The sequence below is a fragment of the Phyllopteryx taeniolatus genome, chromosome 1 (assembly GCF_024500385.1).
Source record: "Phyllopteryx taeniolatus isolate TA_2022b chromosome 1, UOR_Ptae_1.2, whole genome shotgun sequence".
NCBI classification, from domain to species: domain Eukaryota; kingdom Metazoa; phylum Chordata; class Actinopteri; order Syngnathiformes; family Syngnathidae; genus Phyllopteryx; species Phyllopteryx taeniolatus.
Window position 1 is genome coordinate 30482263 of NC_084502.1, and position 18726 is coordinate 30500988.

General features: G+C 40.8%; 2 protein-coding genes across 9 annotated transcripts in view; both read left to right on the forward strand.

Moving 5' to 3' along the window:
• Window positions 1-7901, forward strand: part of LOC133484985 (zinc finger protein 335-like) — a 32319-nt gene extending 24418 nt beyond the window's left edge. For all 7 annotated transcript variants that reach the window (XM_061788304.1, XM_061788272.1, XM_061788280.1 and 4 more), the window contains exons 25-28: window positions 720-803; window positions 878-940; window positions 1945-2035; window positions 6754-7901. In XM_061788304.1, coding sequence (XP_061644288.1) covers window positions 720-803; window positions 878-940; window positions 1945-2035; window positions 6754-6878 — 363 coding nt within the window. In that variant the 3' untranslated portion in view covers window positions 6879-7901. The remainder of the gene's footprint in view (window positions 1-719; window positions 804-877; window positions 941-1944; window positions 2036-6753) is intronic.
• Window positions 7893-13403, forward strand: LOC133485014 (uncharacterized). 2 transcript variants are annotated; one of them, XM_061788317.1, is made up of 6 exons: window positions 7893-9655; window positions 9793-10104; window positions 12373-12481; window positions 12686-12816; window positions 13023-13069; window positions 13165-13403. In XM_061788317.1, the coding sequence occupies exons 1-6, from the start codon at window positions 9601-9603 to the stop codon at window positions 13267-13269; spliced, it is 759 nt and encodes a 252-aa protein (XP_061644301.1). In that variant the 5' UTR covers window positions 7893-9600; the 3' UTR covers window positions 13270-13403. The 2 variants fall into 2 exon arrangements, with proteins under 2 accessions (XP_061644301.1, XP_061644308.1); XM_061788324.1 differs by having other exon boundaries at window positions 7894-9655; window positions 12689-12816.
• The last annotated feature ends 5323 nt before the right edge of the window (window positions 13404-18726 follow it).

The window sequence follows — 18726 nt, forward strand, 5'->3', positions numbered from 1 at the left end:
CTGTAACTCTGTCACTTGACGCGGATCACTTCCAGGGTGTAGACACTACCATACATACGAACAAGTTGCATGCCAGAAGGTTGTTTGTATCTTGAATTGTTCGTGAGAAGTTATTTTTCCATTTCTCAATTATCACAACGTATTCTTTAGCAGCTGTTTTCTCTTTCGCTCTCTTGCTGATTGACCGTTGAAAACCTCCATCCATCCATTTTCTGTACTGCTTATCCTCATTAGGTCGCAGGTGAGCCTGAGCCTATCCCATCTGATTTAGGGCCAGAGGCGGGTACATTATGGACTGATGATGCTTTTTTTCACCCCTAACATTAAAAAAACATGAAGAAAATGTCCATAGATGTGAATGTGAATGGGAATAATTGGCTATATGTGCGACCAATTCAGGGTGTACCCCGCCTCTCGCCCCAAGTCAGCTGGGAAAGACTCCAGCTCACCTGCCATCCTAATGAGGACAAGTTCTATAGAAAATGGATGGATGGAAAATTGACACTCTTCCACAGTGTTATCAGTACATCTCTATAACAGCCGCATGATCACGGCAAATGTTAATTAATCCTGGTTAGCAACTCTTCTTGACTAATCTTTCATTGTCATTCATTGTTGATTTGTTAACGTCTTCTTATACACCCTGGAAGCCATTGAGATGCCCCGCAGTGCAAAATTATTTTGTGCATTGAAGGGCAAAAATAAAGTGGTGTGTTCAGGTGCAGTACATCATCTCCCAGGATGGCGTGCAGCACATAATCCCGCAGGAGTACGTTGTGCTAGCAGACGGCAATCACATCCAGGTGAGTGTGGGTCACAGTGGGTCGAGGCCTGTGTGTGAACGATGTGACGCTAATCTACTGCTAACGTCCCTCAGATGCCAGATGGACATATCATCCAGTACGAGCATGAAGATGGAGTCTTTCTCCAGGAGCAGCAGGTGATGCCTTACAACAGGGCTGGGCCACATAAGGCCCTCCAAACATTTATATTCTCAATAGTCTGCTTATATATATTTCATTAGTTTAGCCATTTCCCTCCTAAAGTTGGGCAATTAAAATCCACTCCTTCCTTTCTTATTCATCTATCTCATTAAATAATTGAAATAATTATTTTTAAATTGTTGTTCATAAACCTAATTAATTAATTATGTAATATGTAATAAAACCAATATCAAAGATGGATGGATCTGAAATCTATTTTATTTTTTATGAACACAAAATTTAATTGATTTATTGCAAATTTAAAAAATAGAAAAACACAGTAGACTGCAAAATCAAGTGATTTATTGTAAATAATAAATAGCATGCCAAAATAAACAGTTTCACAAACACACTTAACATCCATCCCTCCATCCATTGTCCGTACCGCTTATCCTTACTTGGTTCGTGGGAGTGCTGGCTGGAGCTTATCCCAGCTAACTCTTGGTGGGGAACACCCTGAACTGGTCGCCATCCAATTGCACCGCACATATAGACAAACAGACATTCACACTCACATTCAGACCTACTAGCAGTCTTCAATTAACCCACCATGCATGTTTTTGGGAATGTGGGAGGAAACCCGGAGAAAACCCACACAGGTACAGGGAGAACATGCAAACTCCACACACGAGAGGCGGGATTTGAACCTCAGAACTGTGAGACAGACGTGCTAACCAGTCATTCTCCATGCTGCCACATTTGTATTGTACATGTATTTATTAATGTATTTACTATTTTCATATAATTGGCTGTAAATAATGCAATTTAAAAGTGAGAGTAAATTATTTAATTTTTAAAAGAAACTTTTTCACATACAGTATTGTAATTTTTATAAAAATATTTACATACTCTATGTACATTCAGTAGAATGACAGAGTTGAGACCTTTTTATATGGGTCCCGCAGCATAACAGGAGTTTTCATTAAAACAGCTGTGTTTGCTTCCCTTTTTTTCTTTTAAGATCGCAGTCAGCACTGACAGTTCGATCCAGTACCTGCCCGCTGCCTCGGAACAGCAAGACCTGGAGGCCACCGCCCACTCTGCCGTCACAGGTCTGCACTCTGATTGGACGGATTATTTAGTGATTTACTCCAAGCTGTCCGACTGGAGCGACAACATTATTAACATCTGTGCGATTTAATGAGGTCCAAAATAAGATCAGGATCAAAAATTGGTTTTGTTTTGTTCCACGAGAGGGTCAAAATATTAGAAACCCAAGTATCAAATTAAATGGACTGCTAATGTAATGATGTATCCATCCATGTTCTGAGCCGCTTATCCTCACAAGGGTTGCGGGAGTGCTGGAGTCCATCCCAGCTATCATTGGGCAGGAGGCGGGGTACACCCTGAACTGGTTACCAGCCAATCGCAGGGCACACATAAACAAACAACCATTCGCACTCACATTCACACCTAGGGGCAATTTAGAGTTGTCAATTAACCTACCATGCATGTTTTTGGGATGTGGGAGGAAACCGGAGTGCCCGGAGAAAACCCACGCAGGCACGGGGAGAACATGCAAACTCCACACAGGCGGGGCCGGGGATTGAACGCCGTTCGTCAGATCTGTGAGGCAGACGCTCTAACCAGTCATCCACTGTTCCGCCTGTAATAATGAAAAATTTTCAATTGTAACACACACAAGTACGCTAGCTTTTATTCACAAGTGACAAGCATGCAGCAGCTAGCCAGTCCGCGGCTAGCTTGAGAAGCTAACATAGCAGTCCATATGTTCACTCGGTGCTCCTTCTCGTCAAACATCACAAACCCGCCACACCAGTCACACAAGAGCCAAATCAATGGCCTTTGTTCAAAAAAAGATGCTCCACACTATAAATAAAAAATAAAATGTGTAAGTAAACGTTAAACATTTTTTTTATTGTGCTTATCACAGATAAAAATCACAAAGTGACTTATAATATAGTAGTGCAAAACAGTAGGCGAAGTGACACATTATAGAAAAAAGAAAATAATACCTGTCCAAATGAAATTGTGTGATTAAGTTGCTCCACTGGAGTGCAGTAACCCATCAAACGTCTCGTTTGAAAACTTAGAATATTATGTGAAATTTCTCCCTTGTCCCAAAATTAAGAAATGATGTGAACTAATCTGTTAGAAAACACAGAAAACTAAAATTTGCAACTGCAGAGTCTAAAATGAAACTAAATTTGCCCAATGTGTATGTGTCCATCCAGGCAACAACAGGGTTTCACGGGTTTCTATTGGCCAAAATGGATGGCTGCATGTTGACCTACATTAGTGTTTCGCAGACTTTTTACAATTACCACCTCAAAAAAATATTTGCTCTCTACGTACCAGCAAAATCACCAACATGAAAATACAGCTTGGTGTACAGCCCAAGTGGTCATCCAAAACGAGCCAGAGGTTTTATTCCTAAAAACTGTATTGAATATTATTGTAAGCCACCTAACGCTGCACTTAAATATAGGAAAATAATTTTAAAAAACCCTTAATGATTCAAGTAAAATGTATTTCACATAAATCATTAAATAGTTAAAGTTAAATAAAAATTGCACCTAAATACATGTTTGAAAAACAGGTCGTTCAAAGAGATTAAATGCAAATATATTGTACTGTAAAGTTAAATACCACTGAACTGTGCTTAAATATACTGTACTACTTTAAAAAAGCCCTAGCAGTATATACAGACTTAGGGCTGTCACGAGCAAATCTTTTTAGAATCGATTATCCTCTTGATATTGATATACTTTTATAAAGATACAATGCCTACATATCAAAATAAATAAAGAAGGTTGTGTGAGATCAAGACAGGCATAGCCTGGGGGAAGGAACAGAAAAGATTGACTGTGTATTGCCTGGGCTTATTTCTGGAGGTTGTAACATCTGTTGTTTACCTTATAAGGAGTGGGACTTTCTGGCACCTTCCACCCTAGTATAAGATTGATAGCACCCCTTTGTTTAGGCAGACACATGGTTGCACCACTCAACTATCTGTCTCCAACACGTTTTTACTTTTTGCCAATAAACGACAGACAACTGTCCATTCAGTCATTCATTCATATTCCATTCCACTTAACCTCACGAGCGTCGCGGGCGTGCTGGAACCTATCCCAGCTATCTTCTGGCGAGAGGCGGTGTGGACCCTGAACTGGTCGCCAGCCAATCGCAGCAACTGTCCATGTCTACTGTAACTTCATTGGCTTTTCCTCACATAAAAGAACTCACAATTGCTTGGTATAAATACTTTAGGCTAATATTTCCCCCCCAACTTTAACAATATTTCATCGCGTAATCGCTGCAACCCCCCCCCCCCCCCCAAAAAAAATAATCCATTCTTATTATTTTAATTTTTTTACTTCTAACAGGCAATTTATTCTCATCTCTGAGGGCTGGACTTCTATCCTTAAAATGCATATGTTAGTACTGAGTGTATGGTATAAATCCTGTACAGAATTTTAGACAACAAAATCAGCCTTTGCTAAATGTTTAGCATTTTTGAGCAATTATCATTTTAGGTAAAAAAAAAAAAAAAGACAAAATGCTATCTACCGTTCAGCTCACTCATTACATCATATTATATGTAAATTAAACATCTCAGTGTCTTAAAAATCACTTAACAGATGCTCCTCTGTCATTTTTGGTAAAGTTTATCAGTGACCCAACACTGCATCCGTCTGCAATAAATGTCTATGTGAAACATTGGTTCCAGCAGCGCAAACATGCTCCCAGGAACTTTTTTTGGTCCCGGCAGAGTTTCAAGGCAGAAATTCTGCGTGGACCTATTTTTGTAGTCAATTTAGCCGAGTTTTATTTATTTATTTATTTTTCCCCCAGCCCGACACAGATTGAACATTTAACATCCACTAGAAGGAGTCCAAATCCAAGATTTTTTCATATGTGTGCCTATACAAAGGAACTTAGATGTAACAGACTAATAGGGGCGGCGGGCCATTATTGAAGCACTTTCTTTTGTATCCATATACACTAATATTACTGTACAGTAAAAAATAATTGTTTTGTACTTTTTTCATGCCTTACAGTTCCCAGTAGGGTACAAAGTTGTTGGAAACAAATATAAAAAAAACGCTTGAAAATGTTTTCAAAAGTTTTAAATTTTATCCGAACTCACCAACGCTGGTGTGCTTGGTGTTGTAGTGACTAGCGGCAAGTTGGGCGGGTCGCTTTCATGAGCCACGAGGAATTAGTGTGCTTTGTATTTCCAAAATCGGGTAAAATTAGATTTGGCAGCACGGTGGACGACTAGTTAGCACATCTGCCTCACAAATCCGGCCTCGCCTGTGTGGAGTTTGCATGTTCTCCCTGTGCCTGCATGGGTTTTCTTCAGGTACTCTGGTTTTCTCCCACATCCCAAAAACATGCATGCTACGTTGATTGAAGACTCTAAATTGCCCATAGGTGTGGATATGAGTGCGAATGGTTGTTTGTTTATATGTGCCCTGCAATTGGCTGGCGACCAATTCAGGGTGTTCTCATTCTGATTCTGATTCTGATTCTGACCCCGCTCTCGCCCTGAGTCAGGTGGGATAGGTTCCAGCGCGCCCGCCACCCTAGTGAGGATACGCGGTATGAAAAAATGGATGGGTAAGATTAAAGGCCATAGGCATACATTAACTTGACAAGCTTGAGCACAAGCACAGCTTGACAAAAAAACTGTTACTGTAGCAAAAATAGCATGTTCCAGACTGCAGAATGGCTCCAGAGACATCTCTTTAAGAAGCCATAGCCTGGAAAATGTTGCCACATTCAACATGGTCACCATATGTCAATGCGTTGGCTTAGATGGAATGACGACACATTCAACAACTACACTATTGGCTGGAACTAGTCACAGAGGTGTGGACTCGAGTCACATGACTTGAACACGCGTCATGAATTTGATCACTTTGGCGCGACTTGACAATATGTTAAAAGACTTGCAACTCGACTTGGACTTGAACGTCAATGACTTGAAAAGACTTGCTACTTTGACCAAAGCACTGAGAAACCAAGACTTCGTAGCTTTCTCTTTCGATAGGTGTATGTGCAACTTACTGTTTTATGACAGTAAAATATGATAGCTGATAACATAATGCTGAATCTGCTGCATCGTCCTCTCTAACACCAACTTCCCTCGTGTCTTCCCTCACTACATCCATCAACCTTCTCTTTGGTCTTCCACTAGCTCTCTTGCCTGGCAGCTCCATCCTCATCATCCTTCTACCAATATACTCACAATCTCTCCTCTGAACGTGTCCAAACCATCGATGTCTGCTCTCTCTAACTTTGTCTCCAAAACATCTAATGCTAATATGTATTGAATTCTTATTATCTTTCCACAGTTAACACACCCAGTTGGGTACGCTCTGGTTGAGGAATTGACCAACAGGTCATTCATTATTTCACACACTACCTAAAGTAATTGTTGAATTACTATTTTTTTTCATTAAAAAAACAAACAAAACCATACAACATAAATCAACAATAAATGTGACAGCTACATAAGGTATACATTCTACATTCCACTGTTAACATACAAAGAAACGACAATGTCATTTAACGTAACAACAAGGACGTTAATTATTGCAGAGACAACAACAAAAAAATCCACATTGCATTGTGGGAATCACGCGGCCTTCCATCACTATTTTTGGACACATTTTTCGGTCTCGACGGCCCGTTTTATTCGATATCTCTTATGTCAGGGTCCGTTTTATCGAGGTTTCACTGTATGGAAAATGAGACAATCCAGACTAAAGTGTCATCCACTTCTCCGTTGTTGCGGTGGCAGATGCGGCAGTGATGGCGCAGACCCAGGCGCAGGCACAGTTGCAAGCAGTCTACACGGAAGCCACGCCTGAGCAACTGGAAGAACTACAGCAGCACTACGATGTCATTACCTTCACCGCTGAGTAGCTATACAGCGCGACCTACACTAACAAATAAGTACCAATACTTAATTTACGATGGAACATGATTAAAATGTGGTAAACTGATGTAATTTCCCCCTCTTTTCCTTGAAAATAATCAAATAATGTTAGCTTAACACATTTTAATCATGTGCAACCAATGACCATTTTCAAATTAAGTAAATTCAAAGGACTTTTTTTTTCATTGTACCTGCTTTGTCATCCACCTCATCTGTATTTAAATTATCTCAACAATGTCACCCGAAGAATGACTTGCAAAATATACTGAGCAGAGTTTATGAATGTTTTCCTTTGGGGAGAAAAGTGACTTGTTTATTTAAGTTTATTCATTGTTAGAATGCCCAAAAGAATGTTTATAGAAAACTTGTACATAACTTTTGTTTTTGTTTTTTGTCTTCTGGTGAATCTCAAGTGTTAAATAAGCTAATAGCTGACACCAAATAAATCACTTTGTTTAGCTTAAGAAGAGCTTGTGAATTTATATGTTTGACATGGATTTTAGAAAATACAGCTCTGGAAAAAAACTGAGACAAAAAATACACTAGAACCTGGTTAGTATTTTGACCATTCTCGATGACAGTATTTGTATTTGGAAATTGGAGTTATGTTCTCGTTGTCAGTAGTTTATAGAATAAAACCAAAATTATACTCAAACATGTACCGGAAAATAGGAAAATCCGAGAAAATGATAATTTTGTGGTGGTCTCTAAATTGTTTTCCAGAGCTGTATACATGCAATCACATTTTTCTTTTTCATTCACGTGCTTGTGTCTGCTCAACTGATTTGTTCACAAAGCGATACAGTGGCACTTTGACTTACGAGTTGAATTCCTTCTGTGACCATGCTTGTAACTCGAATCACTTGCATCTCAAATCAACTTTTCCCATTGGCATCATTGGAGAATTTTTTCGGTAAGGTTTTTTTAAATAACTATTTGTTTTTTCATGAAAAACATACAGTGGTAACATAATAAAATAGAGTGCTTTTTTTTGCATCACTTTCAGCGAATTTAATCTTCAGTTTTTTCTTTCCTCACTTTAGCAAATTCTCCATCTTTTCATGGACCAAGTTCTGTTGCTCAAAAAATATTTTAATGCCCTGGGGGAGGAGGGGGGTCACACCCGGTGAGGACATGCAACAACTAACCAATAGGACAAGATGAGAGAGGATGGGAAAAGGACAGGGCAGGACAGGATGTGGGAAATGAGCAAGTCATTGCTACTGATGAGTGGTGCATTGGGATGCTTTTATAGTGTCTAAACACCTGTGAGAACCTGTGAGTTGATGTCTTAATATTACCTGTGTTATTGTTAGTTGTCCCAGCATAAGCAATTCAAACCTATAGCGTGTCTATGGAACTTCTTAGGTAATGAACACCATATCACATGCATGTTAGTCAACTGGCGTATGGAGTTGATGAAGTGGCACATTGAGGACGCCCATCCCACGGGGGACCCAGCTAGGGGGGCGCCAACCACTCTCCAGGACGCAGGGCAGTCCCCCAGCCCAACCGAAGCGCCCCAACCAGTCACAAAGGAAGACCCACCGCCCATCCTATTACTATGGTTACCAAGTCCCTTACTGGCAACCAGTACCCCTGTACCGTGATCGTGTGTGGTGCGGTGTTGTGCAATCAAATTGGGGAGACTGGTGGGGGTGGGGCTAGACGGTCACGAGACAATGATGACCCGCAACCGTCACCCTCACCCAGGCCAAACAGCTACCCAAAGGATGTGCGAATGTTAAGTCGTGGTCTCCCCCAAACTTTGTGAGTTCACATGTCGCGCGTCCTATTAAGAAGGGGGGGGGGTTTGCACTCATCTTCGAATCTGTTTTTAACCTTAGCACTAGCCCAAACATCGACTCTATAACATTCAAGGCTCTCGTTATGTGCTCTACAATACCATTCATCCAGCCATCCATTTTCCATACCGCTTGATCCTCACAAGGGTCGCGGGCGTGCTGTAGCCTATCCCCGCTATCATCAGGCGAGAGGCGGGGTACACCTGAACTGGTCACCAGCCAATTCGCACACACATTCACACTTAAGGGCAATTTGGACTCTTCAATCAATGTACCATGCATGTTTTTGGGATGTGGGAGGAAACCGGAGAGGCCGGAGAAAACCCACACAGGCACGGGGAGAACATGCAAACTCCACACAGGCAGCGCCGGGATTTGAACCCCGGTCCTCAGAACTGTGCGGCAGATGTGCTAACCAGTCAACCACTGTGCCGCTCAATATCATTCATTGCTGTTCAATTGTTTATCAATCATGATGCCTTCTGGTCTTCCCATGTCTAATATTAAAAGCCTGCAGTTAGTACAAGACGCTGCAGCAAGACTTTTGACAAAGACGAGAATATTCACTCATATTACCCCCATTCTGGCCAACTTGCATTGGCTCTAGGTCTACTTGAGATGCGATTTTTTCAGTCCCGGAACCTACGCTCTCAAAACACTGGTCTTTTGATGACTCCGAAAGCCAGAAAGAAGTCCGCAGGCTCTCAAGCTTTTACTATTTAAATTTTTTCTATTTGATGATTTTTCAAAAGTTCAATTTAATAATATTCTACTACCAGATCATACAGACAGTTTTAACCTATATGGCAAAAACTATTACTGGAAAAAAAATTTAAACTCTACATTTAAGTGTAACTAAATGCTAAAAAGGGAAGTCCTCGCAGCTGCTGTGCTGTAAAACTGAATGGAGAACTTGCTTTTTTGTTTGCATGGCCAAAAGAAAAAAGAGGAAAAGTCAAGTGTGTTCCGTTACTAACAGACTTAAAATGGAGCTGCTGTTTGTTGTCGTTCTCTTATTAGTTGGGGGCAGCTGAGGTTCATTTGCTGTTTTCTGTTGTTCTCTGCTTCTTTGAGACTTATGACACTTGTTCTCCAGATATTCCTGGATCGAGCGGCCTGCAGACGGTGGAGGAGGCTGGCAACATTTCCCTGAGACTTGACTTCCCGCCGCTATACAGAGGTCACGTCAAGTCATGCTGCAAGGTGTACCCCAGCGGGTGTCAAACCCTCCTGGACAGCACGGGCTACATCGCCGACTTCCTGAGAGGAAGGGTGAGCGTCACAGAGGCAAACAGCTGGATTGAGTTCAAAGTGGCTCGGGTACAGACGGGAGACAGAGGCTACTACAGATGTGTGCTGCTGGGCACTCCCGTCTACATTTATGCTGATCATCGGTTTCGTGTTTCTGGTAAGCCTTCACCTTCACTTCAAGTAGGTATCCATCCATCCATTTTCTGAGCCGCTTATCCACACAAGGGTCGCGGGAGTGCTGGAGCCTATCCCAGCTATCATCGGGCAGGAGGCGGGGTACACCCTGAACTGGTTGCCAGCCAATCGCAGGGCACACATAAACAAACAACCATTCGTACTCACATTCACACCTACGGGCAATTCAGAGTCGTCAATTAACTTACCCATCCATCCATCCATTTTCTGAGGCGCTTCTCCTCACTAGGGTCGCGGGCGTGCTGGAGCCTATCCCAGCTGTCATCGGGCAGGAGGCGGGGTACACCCTGAACTGGTTGCCAGCCAATCGCAGGGCACATACAAACAAACAACCATTCGCACTCACAGTCACACCTACGGGCAATTTAGAGTCTCCAATTTATGCATGTTTTTGGGATGTGGGAGGAAACCGGAGTGCCTGGAGAAAACCCACACAGGCACAGGGAGAACATGCAAACTCCACACAGGGGGGGCCGGGGATTGAACCCCGGTCCTCAGAATTGTGAGGCAGACGCTCTAACCAGTCGACCATCAAGTAGGTATGTTACAAAAAAAAAATTCAAACCACCTCTGTGTCAAAATAGAGGATATTATTGGATAGAGATTTGGAACACAAATACCATGAGACCCAGGTTGTAAGAATCAATCAGAAGAATTAAGGATTTTGTGCCACTTTTTATGTCGTGAATCGGCCCAAATTGACATGTCCAGAAATCAGTGTAAGTCAGTAGGAAATTTGGCTGCTGGTGGGGGCGGTGGGGCCCCCCTGTCGCTCCCACCGCCCCCCCTGTCGCTCCTCGGGCCTGCTTCCTCCTCTTCTCTCCGTTCCTTGTGTCCCGCTGCTGTCGCCTCTTCCTCTTCCTGGGGGGGAGAGGCCTGCTGTGGGGTTCTTTTCCCTGCCTAGTTTTTTTTTGGGGGGGGGGGTCCACTTCCCACACTCAGGGGCGGGTAGTGGGTGCTGGCGGGTGTGTGTGTGTGGGGGCAAGGGGGGCGGGGTTGGCGCTACGGGTCTGGGTGGGAAGGTCCTCTTCATCGGTGCAGTGACAGTGTTGCATCGTGACATCTCTGTGCGGAAGAGGACGATGCCTAGTCGCAGCAATCCGTGCGTGAGTGGAACGTTGTCACTGCTCTCGGCCGGTGTGGCAATAGACAATGTGAGTGAGTACCCTTATTAAATACAGAATGAGGTGGTGATAACCGCTGGTGAATTAAATATGCCTGCGGAACTCAGTACCTGTCTGCCTGTGCCCCGATCAAATTCACCCAAATCACGTTAGACCAGAGGTTGGACGTGGTCTGAGCAGGCATAAATTTAGATGCACTTTCTGCCACCAAACTGTCACTCCCCGATCTTCCATCGTGGACTCCGCTTCCTGGGTACCACCGTCACATGGGACCTCCAGTGAGAGCTGACCATAAGCTGCCTCATTAAACAAATTGTGGAAAAACTGAACAAAAGTTGAATGTTACAAGATATAACACAATTCCGTGTGATTAAAACTTTTGTAGATATTGGTTTCATGGTGAAATTTCGGGATGAACCTAAAATGCTCCATAATCTTTACAGGCGAACTTAATTTAACCTTCTCTAAACTTTTGAGTCCAACTGTTGAATGCTTCAGCTCTTTTTGCAGAAGTTAATGTTGCCATTCAGCAACATTCTTATTTGGCCCATGAAAATTCCCAAGGGCATCCACTTCTATGCCTTTCTGTGATGCCTCCAGTCTCTCTGTATCTCTGCTGCAACTTGCTGATGACACAATGTGACACTATAAGCTCAATTGCCACTTCCAGTTTGAAGCCTTGAAATGGCGAGGTACTGTTGATCAATTATTAGAAGTTGTCAAAATGTCAACAGTTTCATGAAGAGGACTGTTTAAATACCAATTCTAGTTGAACCAGGATATGTATTTGTCTGAGAATGGAGGAGTCACAGAAAGGCAAAGAAGTGGATGTACTCGGAAATGTGTTGGTCAAATTATGGATCAAACATCTGTTGTGAATTTGCCATTCACCTCCCTGTTGTTGAACAGTAAGTAAGCAAAAAGTGCAGAACAATTGGAACAGTGTGTTCAAAAGTTTAAAGAAGGTCAAATGAAGTTCATTTGTAAAAAGTTCAAGTGCATTTTAGGTTCATCTGGAAATTTCATCCCAAAGCCCAATATTCCTAACTTTTTGTGAGTAACATGTAATATTAAATTTTAAGTAGAGTGTTTCCTATTGCTGTCACGAACCTTAGCTGACCATGGCGAGCGGTCCCGGGTCTCGCTGTTGACAAGAACCCAGAGCCCGGAGTGGACCGGAACTGAAGTGCCGCAGGGGCACACTGACCCTCCCAAGTACGTAGACTTAACCTTTTGTTTTCTATTGACCTTTGCAACTGTGTGTTTAATTGTATTGCACATGTTGTACTGATCAAGCAGACCTTGTCCTATCAGTGAGTGCCACTTCCTGCTCTATGGAAAGCATTACACAGACTTGTAGGTTTGTTTGTGCTCCAACTGTGCTCTCTAACAAGATGGCTGCTTTGTCCCCTTTGGAAGTAGAACGCTACGGACTCTTTGGACATGTGGCGCCATCGCCGTCATCCCATTGAGTGTCATCGTCGTCATTGTTGTTGCCTCAGTCAAAGGAGCACTTTGTTTCACGGTCAAGAACAAATCTAAACACTTGGGTAAGCGTTGTTATTATTATTATTATTATTTATTAATGGACGGAACTCTTCGCTGTGAGGCAGACATGCTAACCACTCATTCACCTTGCTGCCCAGCACCACTTGTCCTCGTTAGGGTCACATTTACACCAATCAGCATTCAAAATGATTCGTGGATTTTGCAGTCTTCCGCCTTTATGAAACCATTCATTCATTTTTCGTTCTAGACAAGAGTGGAAAAACGGAATCAGCCAAACAAGAGGCCACAGTAGGGGTAAAAAGGGGAACTCCACCCCACTTCCTCACTTTTGCCACCCTTTAAAAAGTACAAACACGGAACAAGCACATTGTTTTTTTTCACGCTCCTAGGAGACGTCTGGCGTCATCTACACGACAGTAGATTTCCAAAGCAAGTCTATAAGAGCGCCTCATGCTGGTGGGGTGGAGTACTGCACCCTAGCCATCCACCAGTGAATGTGCAGCCACTTGCCGCCATGCCACGAGGTCACTTTGTCTATTTTAAATCGAGACATATTATGTAAAGTTGACTTTTGAAAGTTTTGTATCCAAATAATTGTGTGCATGCATGTCAAGTATGAAATAAAACAACTGAGTCAATCTTTTGTTTCTTGACCATTTCTCAAAAATGTGTGCGTAAGCACTTCTCAATTGTTTTTTTTAAAGGTACCGCTAATTTACATAATCCCCCCACCCATGATTTAGAAGCACGGCTCGGTGAAGATCCACCCTTTTCAAGCTGCGACAGGGAAGCACTATCATGTCAAAGATGAAAGGTAAGCAGAGCTGCACTGCTTGAATAGATTAGCATTATCTGACAGCGTCATCAGCATTAGCTTCTCATAGCTTCTCGTCAACAGTCCTGTAATATTTGTTATATTAATGAAAACATTTTCCCCTAAAATTGGTAAATAAAAACCAAATAAAACATTAATTAATAGATTAATAAAATTTTTAAAATAATAGTTTTAATCATTGCTCATAAAATGTGTTCATGGATTTATTTAATAATAAATAATTAGGTAAAGATATAAAATAAACTGAAATATAGATTAAATTATTAAATTAGATTTTTAAATGTATTTGAAATCATTTGAAATCATTTGTTTAGTAATTGGTTAATGTAATATAAATAATAACATTGAAAAATGAGAAGGATTGATATTTAATTAAAAATAAATGTTTGAATATTTTACAAACACATTTGAACTTTTTTTTTAAATCTCATCAACTGACCCGGTCCATCTGTTCATTATAATGTTTATAAAATTGTTAAATTACAAAATGCAGATGAACAAAGAGCAACTACATTAGTCAGCAGTGTTGTGTGTGTGCCAACTACATGTACGTACAAGATATACGCCAGCAATAATTATTATAACTAAATAATAATAACTGTACATGTATAAACAATATTCTATGCATACAACTAAACAATTGTATTCTAACTTTATGAATGTGAGAACAAAGCAGCAAGAATAGTCAGCAATCAGCATTTGTAAACGCACATTTTTAACACATTTTTTACCCTCCATTTTCTTGCTTTTTCACGTTTTCCTATTATCACTGTATTATTCAACTAAATCTCTGATCAGTGTATAAAAACAACTTATTTTTATTCTAAAAAGCTTTGGATTCATTGACTTTATTGGGGAAATTCCACCTTAAAGGCCAAAGAATTCACTCATGTGCTTATCTTTCACTCTGAGACCTTTGGACAAGCCGCTCTCCTATTCACAGGCTGCGCTCCGTTATCGTGTAATCATCTTTTTTTCTTTTGAGGCTCTGTCTTATTACATCCTCAGAGGAAACCGCTCAATATGTTATTCTTAGTCCACGCTTTTGCTGCTCTGTAAAAAGTCCAATAGGTTTTATACTGGATTGAGACGTGTGTGACATTTCAGTGTGACAATGACGCTCCAGATTAAGATCGTGTTTTATCTTTTCATCGATAAAAGGCACAACATTGTACTGTACAACATTCATGAAAAAAAATGGAGTGGCCCCTTCCTCGGCCCTTGTCCCATCAGTCACAAGTGTGTGGTTGTTATGCCACATGTAGCTTTGAGAGCCAGTAACTTGTTTTGACTGCACAAGTGTATAAGTTCTTTGGTTTTGAGAGCGATTGTTTTTAACGACATGAGCATGTGGTTGTTATGATGCACGTATCCTTCAGGGTGATTCTTTAGACTGCAAGGGTGTGTGATTGTTATGCCACGCCTAGCTTTGAGAGCGATTATTTTTACAACACGAGTGTGTGATTGTTATGCCACACATACTGTAGCTATGAAGGTAATTATTCTAATGACACAGGTGTGGTGATGTTCCACATTGCTTTGAGAGGGATTGTTTTGACTGTACTTGCGTGTGATTGTTATGGCACACATACTGTAGCTATGAGGATGATTTCTTTGACTACATGGGCATGTGATTTTAAGGCCATGCATGGCTATTCAGTGGATCCCTGCATTTTTGCAGTTTGGCAGGTTTCTGTAACATGGAAAAAAGTCTGGATTTTTTAAATATTTTTTTTCCAGGCAAGATGCTTTATACAGATTTTATTATAGTTATTGTATGGTTCAATCTCTTTAATTGAGACAAGAAACGGTTACTGTTGGCCGTAAACGCCCCAGAAATATAAATGTAGACCAAACCTCCCTATTTTGTGAGTGGCTCTGGAATATTTTGCCCCAAAAATGCGGGTTCAGTGTAAATGAGGTTGCGAAGTGGTGATGTACACGCCAGCTTCCTCGTACTCATGCTGCTTTTTTTTTTTTTTTTAACTTCAAAAATACATAAATAAATTAACTCATCTGTAAGCCATTTATTTTCAAGTAATGTAAGATGAGTTTAAAATGACATTAATGTGTTTTGGAATCAGAGTTCGGGATATGTTTAATACCTGCAGATTTTTGCTATTCGTGTGAAACGATAGTTTTTGCTGCTGATGGGAGCAACTGACCGTAGAAACGAGCAGCTGAATGAGAGAAAGCCACTGACTTAAACACACACACACACACATGCACACACGCACAGAAACTGTGAAACCACAAGCACGGTTTATTTATTGTGCATTTTTTATTGGCGTTTTACAGGTTTGGGGCCAACGTTGACACACTAGCTCGCTTTCATTTGGGAGCTGTTGACGTCAGAGAAGTGCACTTGTATTTGCGGTGTGCTCAGAAAGCGTGGGGCGGTGGGGGGTAAAATCCACGTCATGACTCATCTCTATGTGCCGGTTCGCTGAAGCGCAAAGGCAGCCATTTATGTTGTGCATTTCATTGGATGGACCTCAACGAAGGTCTTGCAGTCAGAAGAGCAGCATCACAACAGTACTAGTATTGTCATCAGCATATTACAAAAATAAATTGTCAATGGCAAGAACCAAAGTGAATTTTCACGCATACAAAATGGACTTTTAAAGATGACAGTTATACTGAATATTTGAAGGAGCTACAGTGTCCATATGACCTTTTTGCGAGTTCTTTTTGTGTGTGTGTGTTTTTTTTTTGCTCAAGAAAAAGAAACTGGCAGTCATTTTCAATAATATCAATCCGTTTGGAGCAATTGGTGATGTAACTAATTGCCCTGGGAATGCCCCTTTTTCATGGCCAAAGTTGTCAACGATGGAGCTGAGGACCAAATTTGTTGCATAGCTAGTGTGGACAAAGGGATCTACTGTACTGCAAATTGGCAGTAGTTTCTCATATAATCACTCTTGGGTGAAATGCTCACATGTCCAAAATGAAATCGCTAATTGAATTTCCTAAAAATTGCTTGTTGATTACACTGTCATTGATTAAAGTGGTATGAACACGGCGCCCATCCAAGTCAGCCACTGTCATACGATGCCACCGACCGACTGTGGTGGCCGAGACAGGTCACAACAACCGCAAACGCCACAAATTATAACGACATTAGCCCACAACACAGCAACATTAAGGTACAACGGAAGTGACCACGCGACTCCCTCTGACTGCATAATTTGTCCGGGTCACTGGGGCCCCCTATTGCCGATGGACCAAGTGACTTAAGTCGGGAAGTTGCACAAGTTTTAATGAACAATGACATTCATCACAACTGCAAAATAATAGCTTACTTTCACTTATTTTTCCAACTTCGTTCATTAAAACCTGTGCAATTTTCCGCCTCATTTTTTTTCTCCTCAACTTTATTCATCACAGTCTAGCATTACTATTCAAGAAACATTCCGAAAGAAAATACACTATCAACATTTAAAAACTAAGCATACAGCAAACATGTACAGAAGATTTTGTATAACAAGATAATGAAGAAGAAAAATAAACATTACTAAAATAAAAGTCAGCGGGCTAATCAGAAAACAAAACATTTCATATCATTGTACACAGTCAAGGCGAGTTTGGCTTTGCCCCATTTCAATGTTCTTCTTTCATATAAACTAAAAACAGTGGGTGACATTTCTTGAAATTGCATCTATGGAGGAATCGTTTAGCAATAATAATCACAGTGTTTTATGTCATTACCCATGTTTTATTTCATATTATAAGTCCATATTTAATGTCTGTGTATTCCTGCTTGGGTAATTGGTTGTCTTTTTCAAATATCCATTGTTGAACTGCTTCCCAAAACATTTTCGTATAAGTGCCTTCAAAAGATGTAGAATCTATGTCTTAGAAAGGGTAGATACCGTTAAGGTTTTGAAATGGGTTTCTTTAACTTTAGGTGACATGGGTAGAGTAAGTTACTTAGTTCTAATCACAATTTTAATTTCATTTCATAAGCATAATCTTGAAATGGATTGTTTCCTTATTAAAGGTAAAGGGAAGCCCCTTGGTCTTTTGGCAATAGGAGTCCCCGGTAACCCAGACGAATTATGCAGTCTGAGGGAGTCCCGCGGTCACTTCTGTTGTACCTTAATGTCGCTGTGTTGTGTTGTTTGTATTTGTTGTGGCATTTGTCAATTGTTGTGACCTGTCTCGGCCACCGTAAGTGACCATACACAAAGCCTTTAAAAGCAAATCTCTGTGTTACATTATCTTCCCAAACTCTTTTCTTAATGGTCTTAGAGCCATGAGTGATTCAATAAATAAAACATTGAACGACAAAACTCGTGTTTTGGGGCAGTGATGAATCTGTACACACTTACCTCTCGTGCTGCCTTCCTTCTGCAACTAAGCATTACAGGGATCGATTTTAACAAAACAAGCCTACTCAAATGTATCTAACCTCACTATTTTCATTTACTGTAAAAAAAACAAAAACATCTAGACTTTCAATATAGGTGTCAACAACACGACAGAAAGTACTAGTTTAGAAATGTTGCTGACATCAGCAGGCTCACGGAGGGTTCAACCTAAATGTGGGCGGGCCAATATCTGGTTGAAAAATAAATATGCCATCAGAAACTAACTACCGGAGACAAATTCCTTGTGTGTTTTTGACATACTTGGCAAATAAAGAGGATTCTGGTTCTGAGAAAACAAGCCTAAAATAACAACCGAGTCTATTTTGTGGGATTTTTTTTCTGCATGTATCGTATTTCAGTCCAGAAGTATGGAATAAGTGCCAATGTTCAGAGCATTAGAGAGGTCCTACTCTATTAAAAAAATTAATATACTGAAATAGAGCAGGGCTGTCACATTAATTTGTCATGGACAACATTGTAGTGTAGTTGGGTTATATCAGAATTGGAGTCCAATTAAAGCACTAACATATTTTATTTCTTATTTTTTATGTTTTCAAGAAAAACAGGTAGTAAACCATCACAATTTAATTCACTCAGCTCAACCATCAACGTATACGTTTTATGAGATATTTTATTTTTCATATCACAAATTTTGCTGTGTTTGCCACAATACTACTCAGGCACCTAAAAAACATCCATCCATCCATTGTCAACACCGCTTATCCTGGTCAGGGTCGCGGGGTGCT

Bases quoted from the DNA above. Each gene is read 5' to 3' on its own strand.
- LOC133485014 (XM_061788317.1), top strand. From the start codon at position 9,601: ATGGAGAACTTGCTTTTTTGTTTGCATGGCCAAAAGAAAAAAGAGGAA. The intron at 12,482-12,685 runs GTACGTAGACTT...CCCCTTTGGAAG, and splicing joins GGGCACACTGACCCTCCCAA to TAGAACGCTACGGACTCTTT. The intron at 13,070-13,164 runs GTAAAAAGGGGA...TCACGCTCCTAG, and splicing joins AACAAGAGGCCACAGTAGGG to GAGACGTCTGGCGTCATCTA.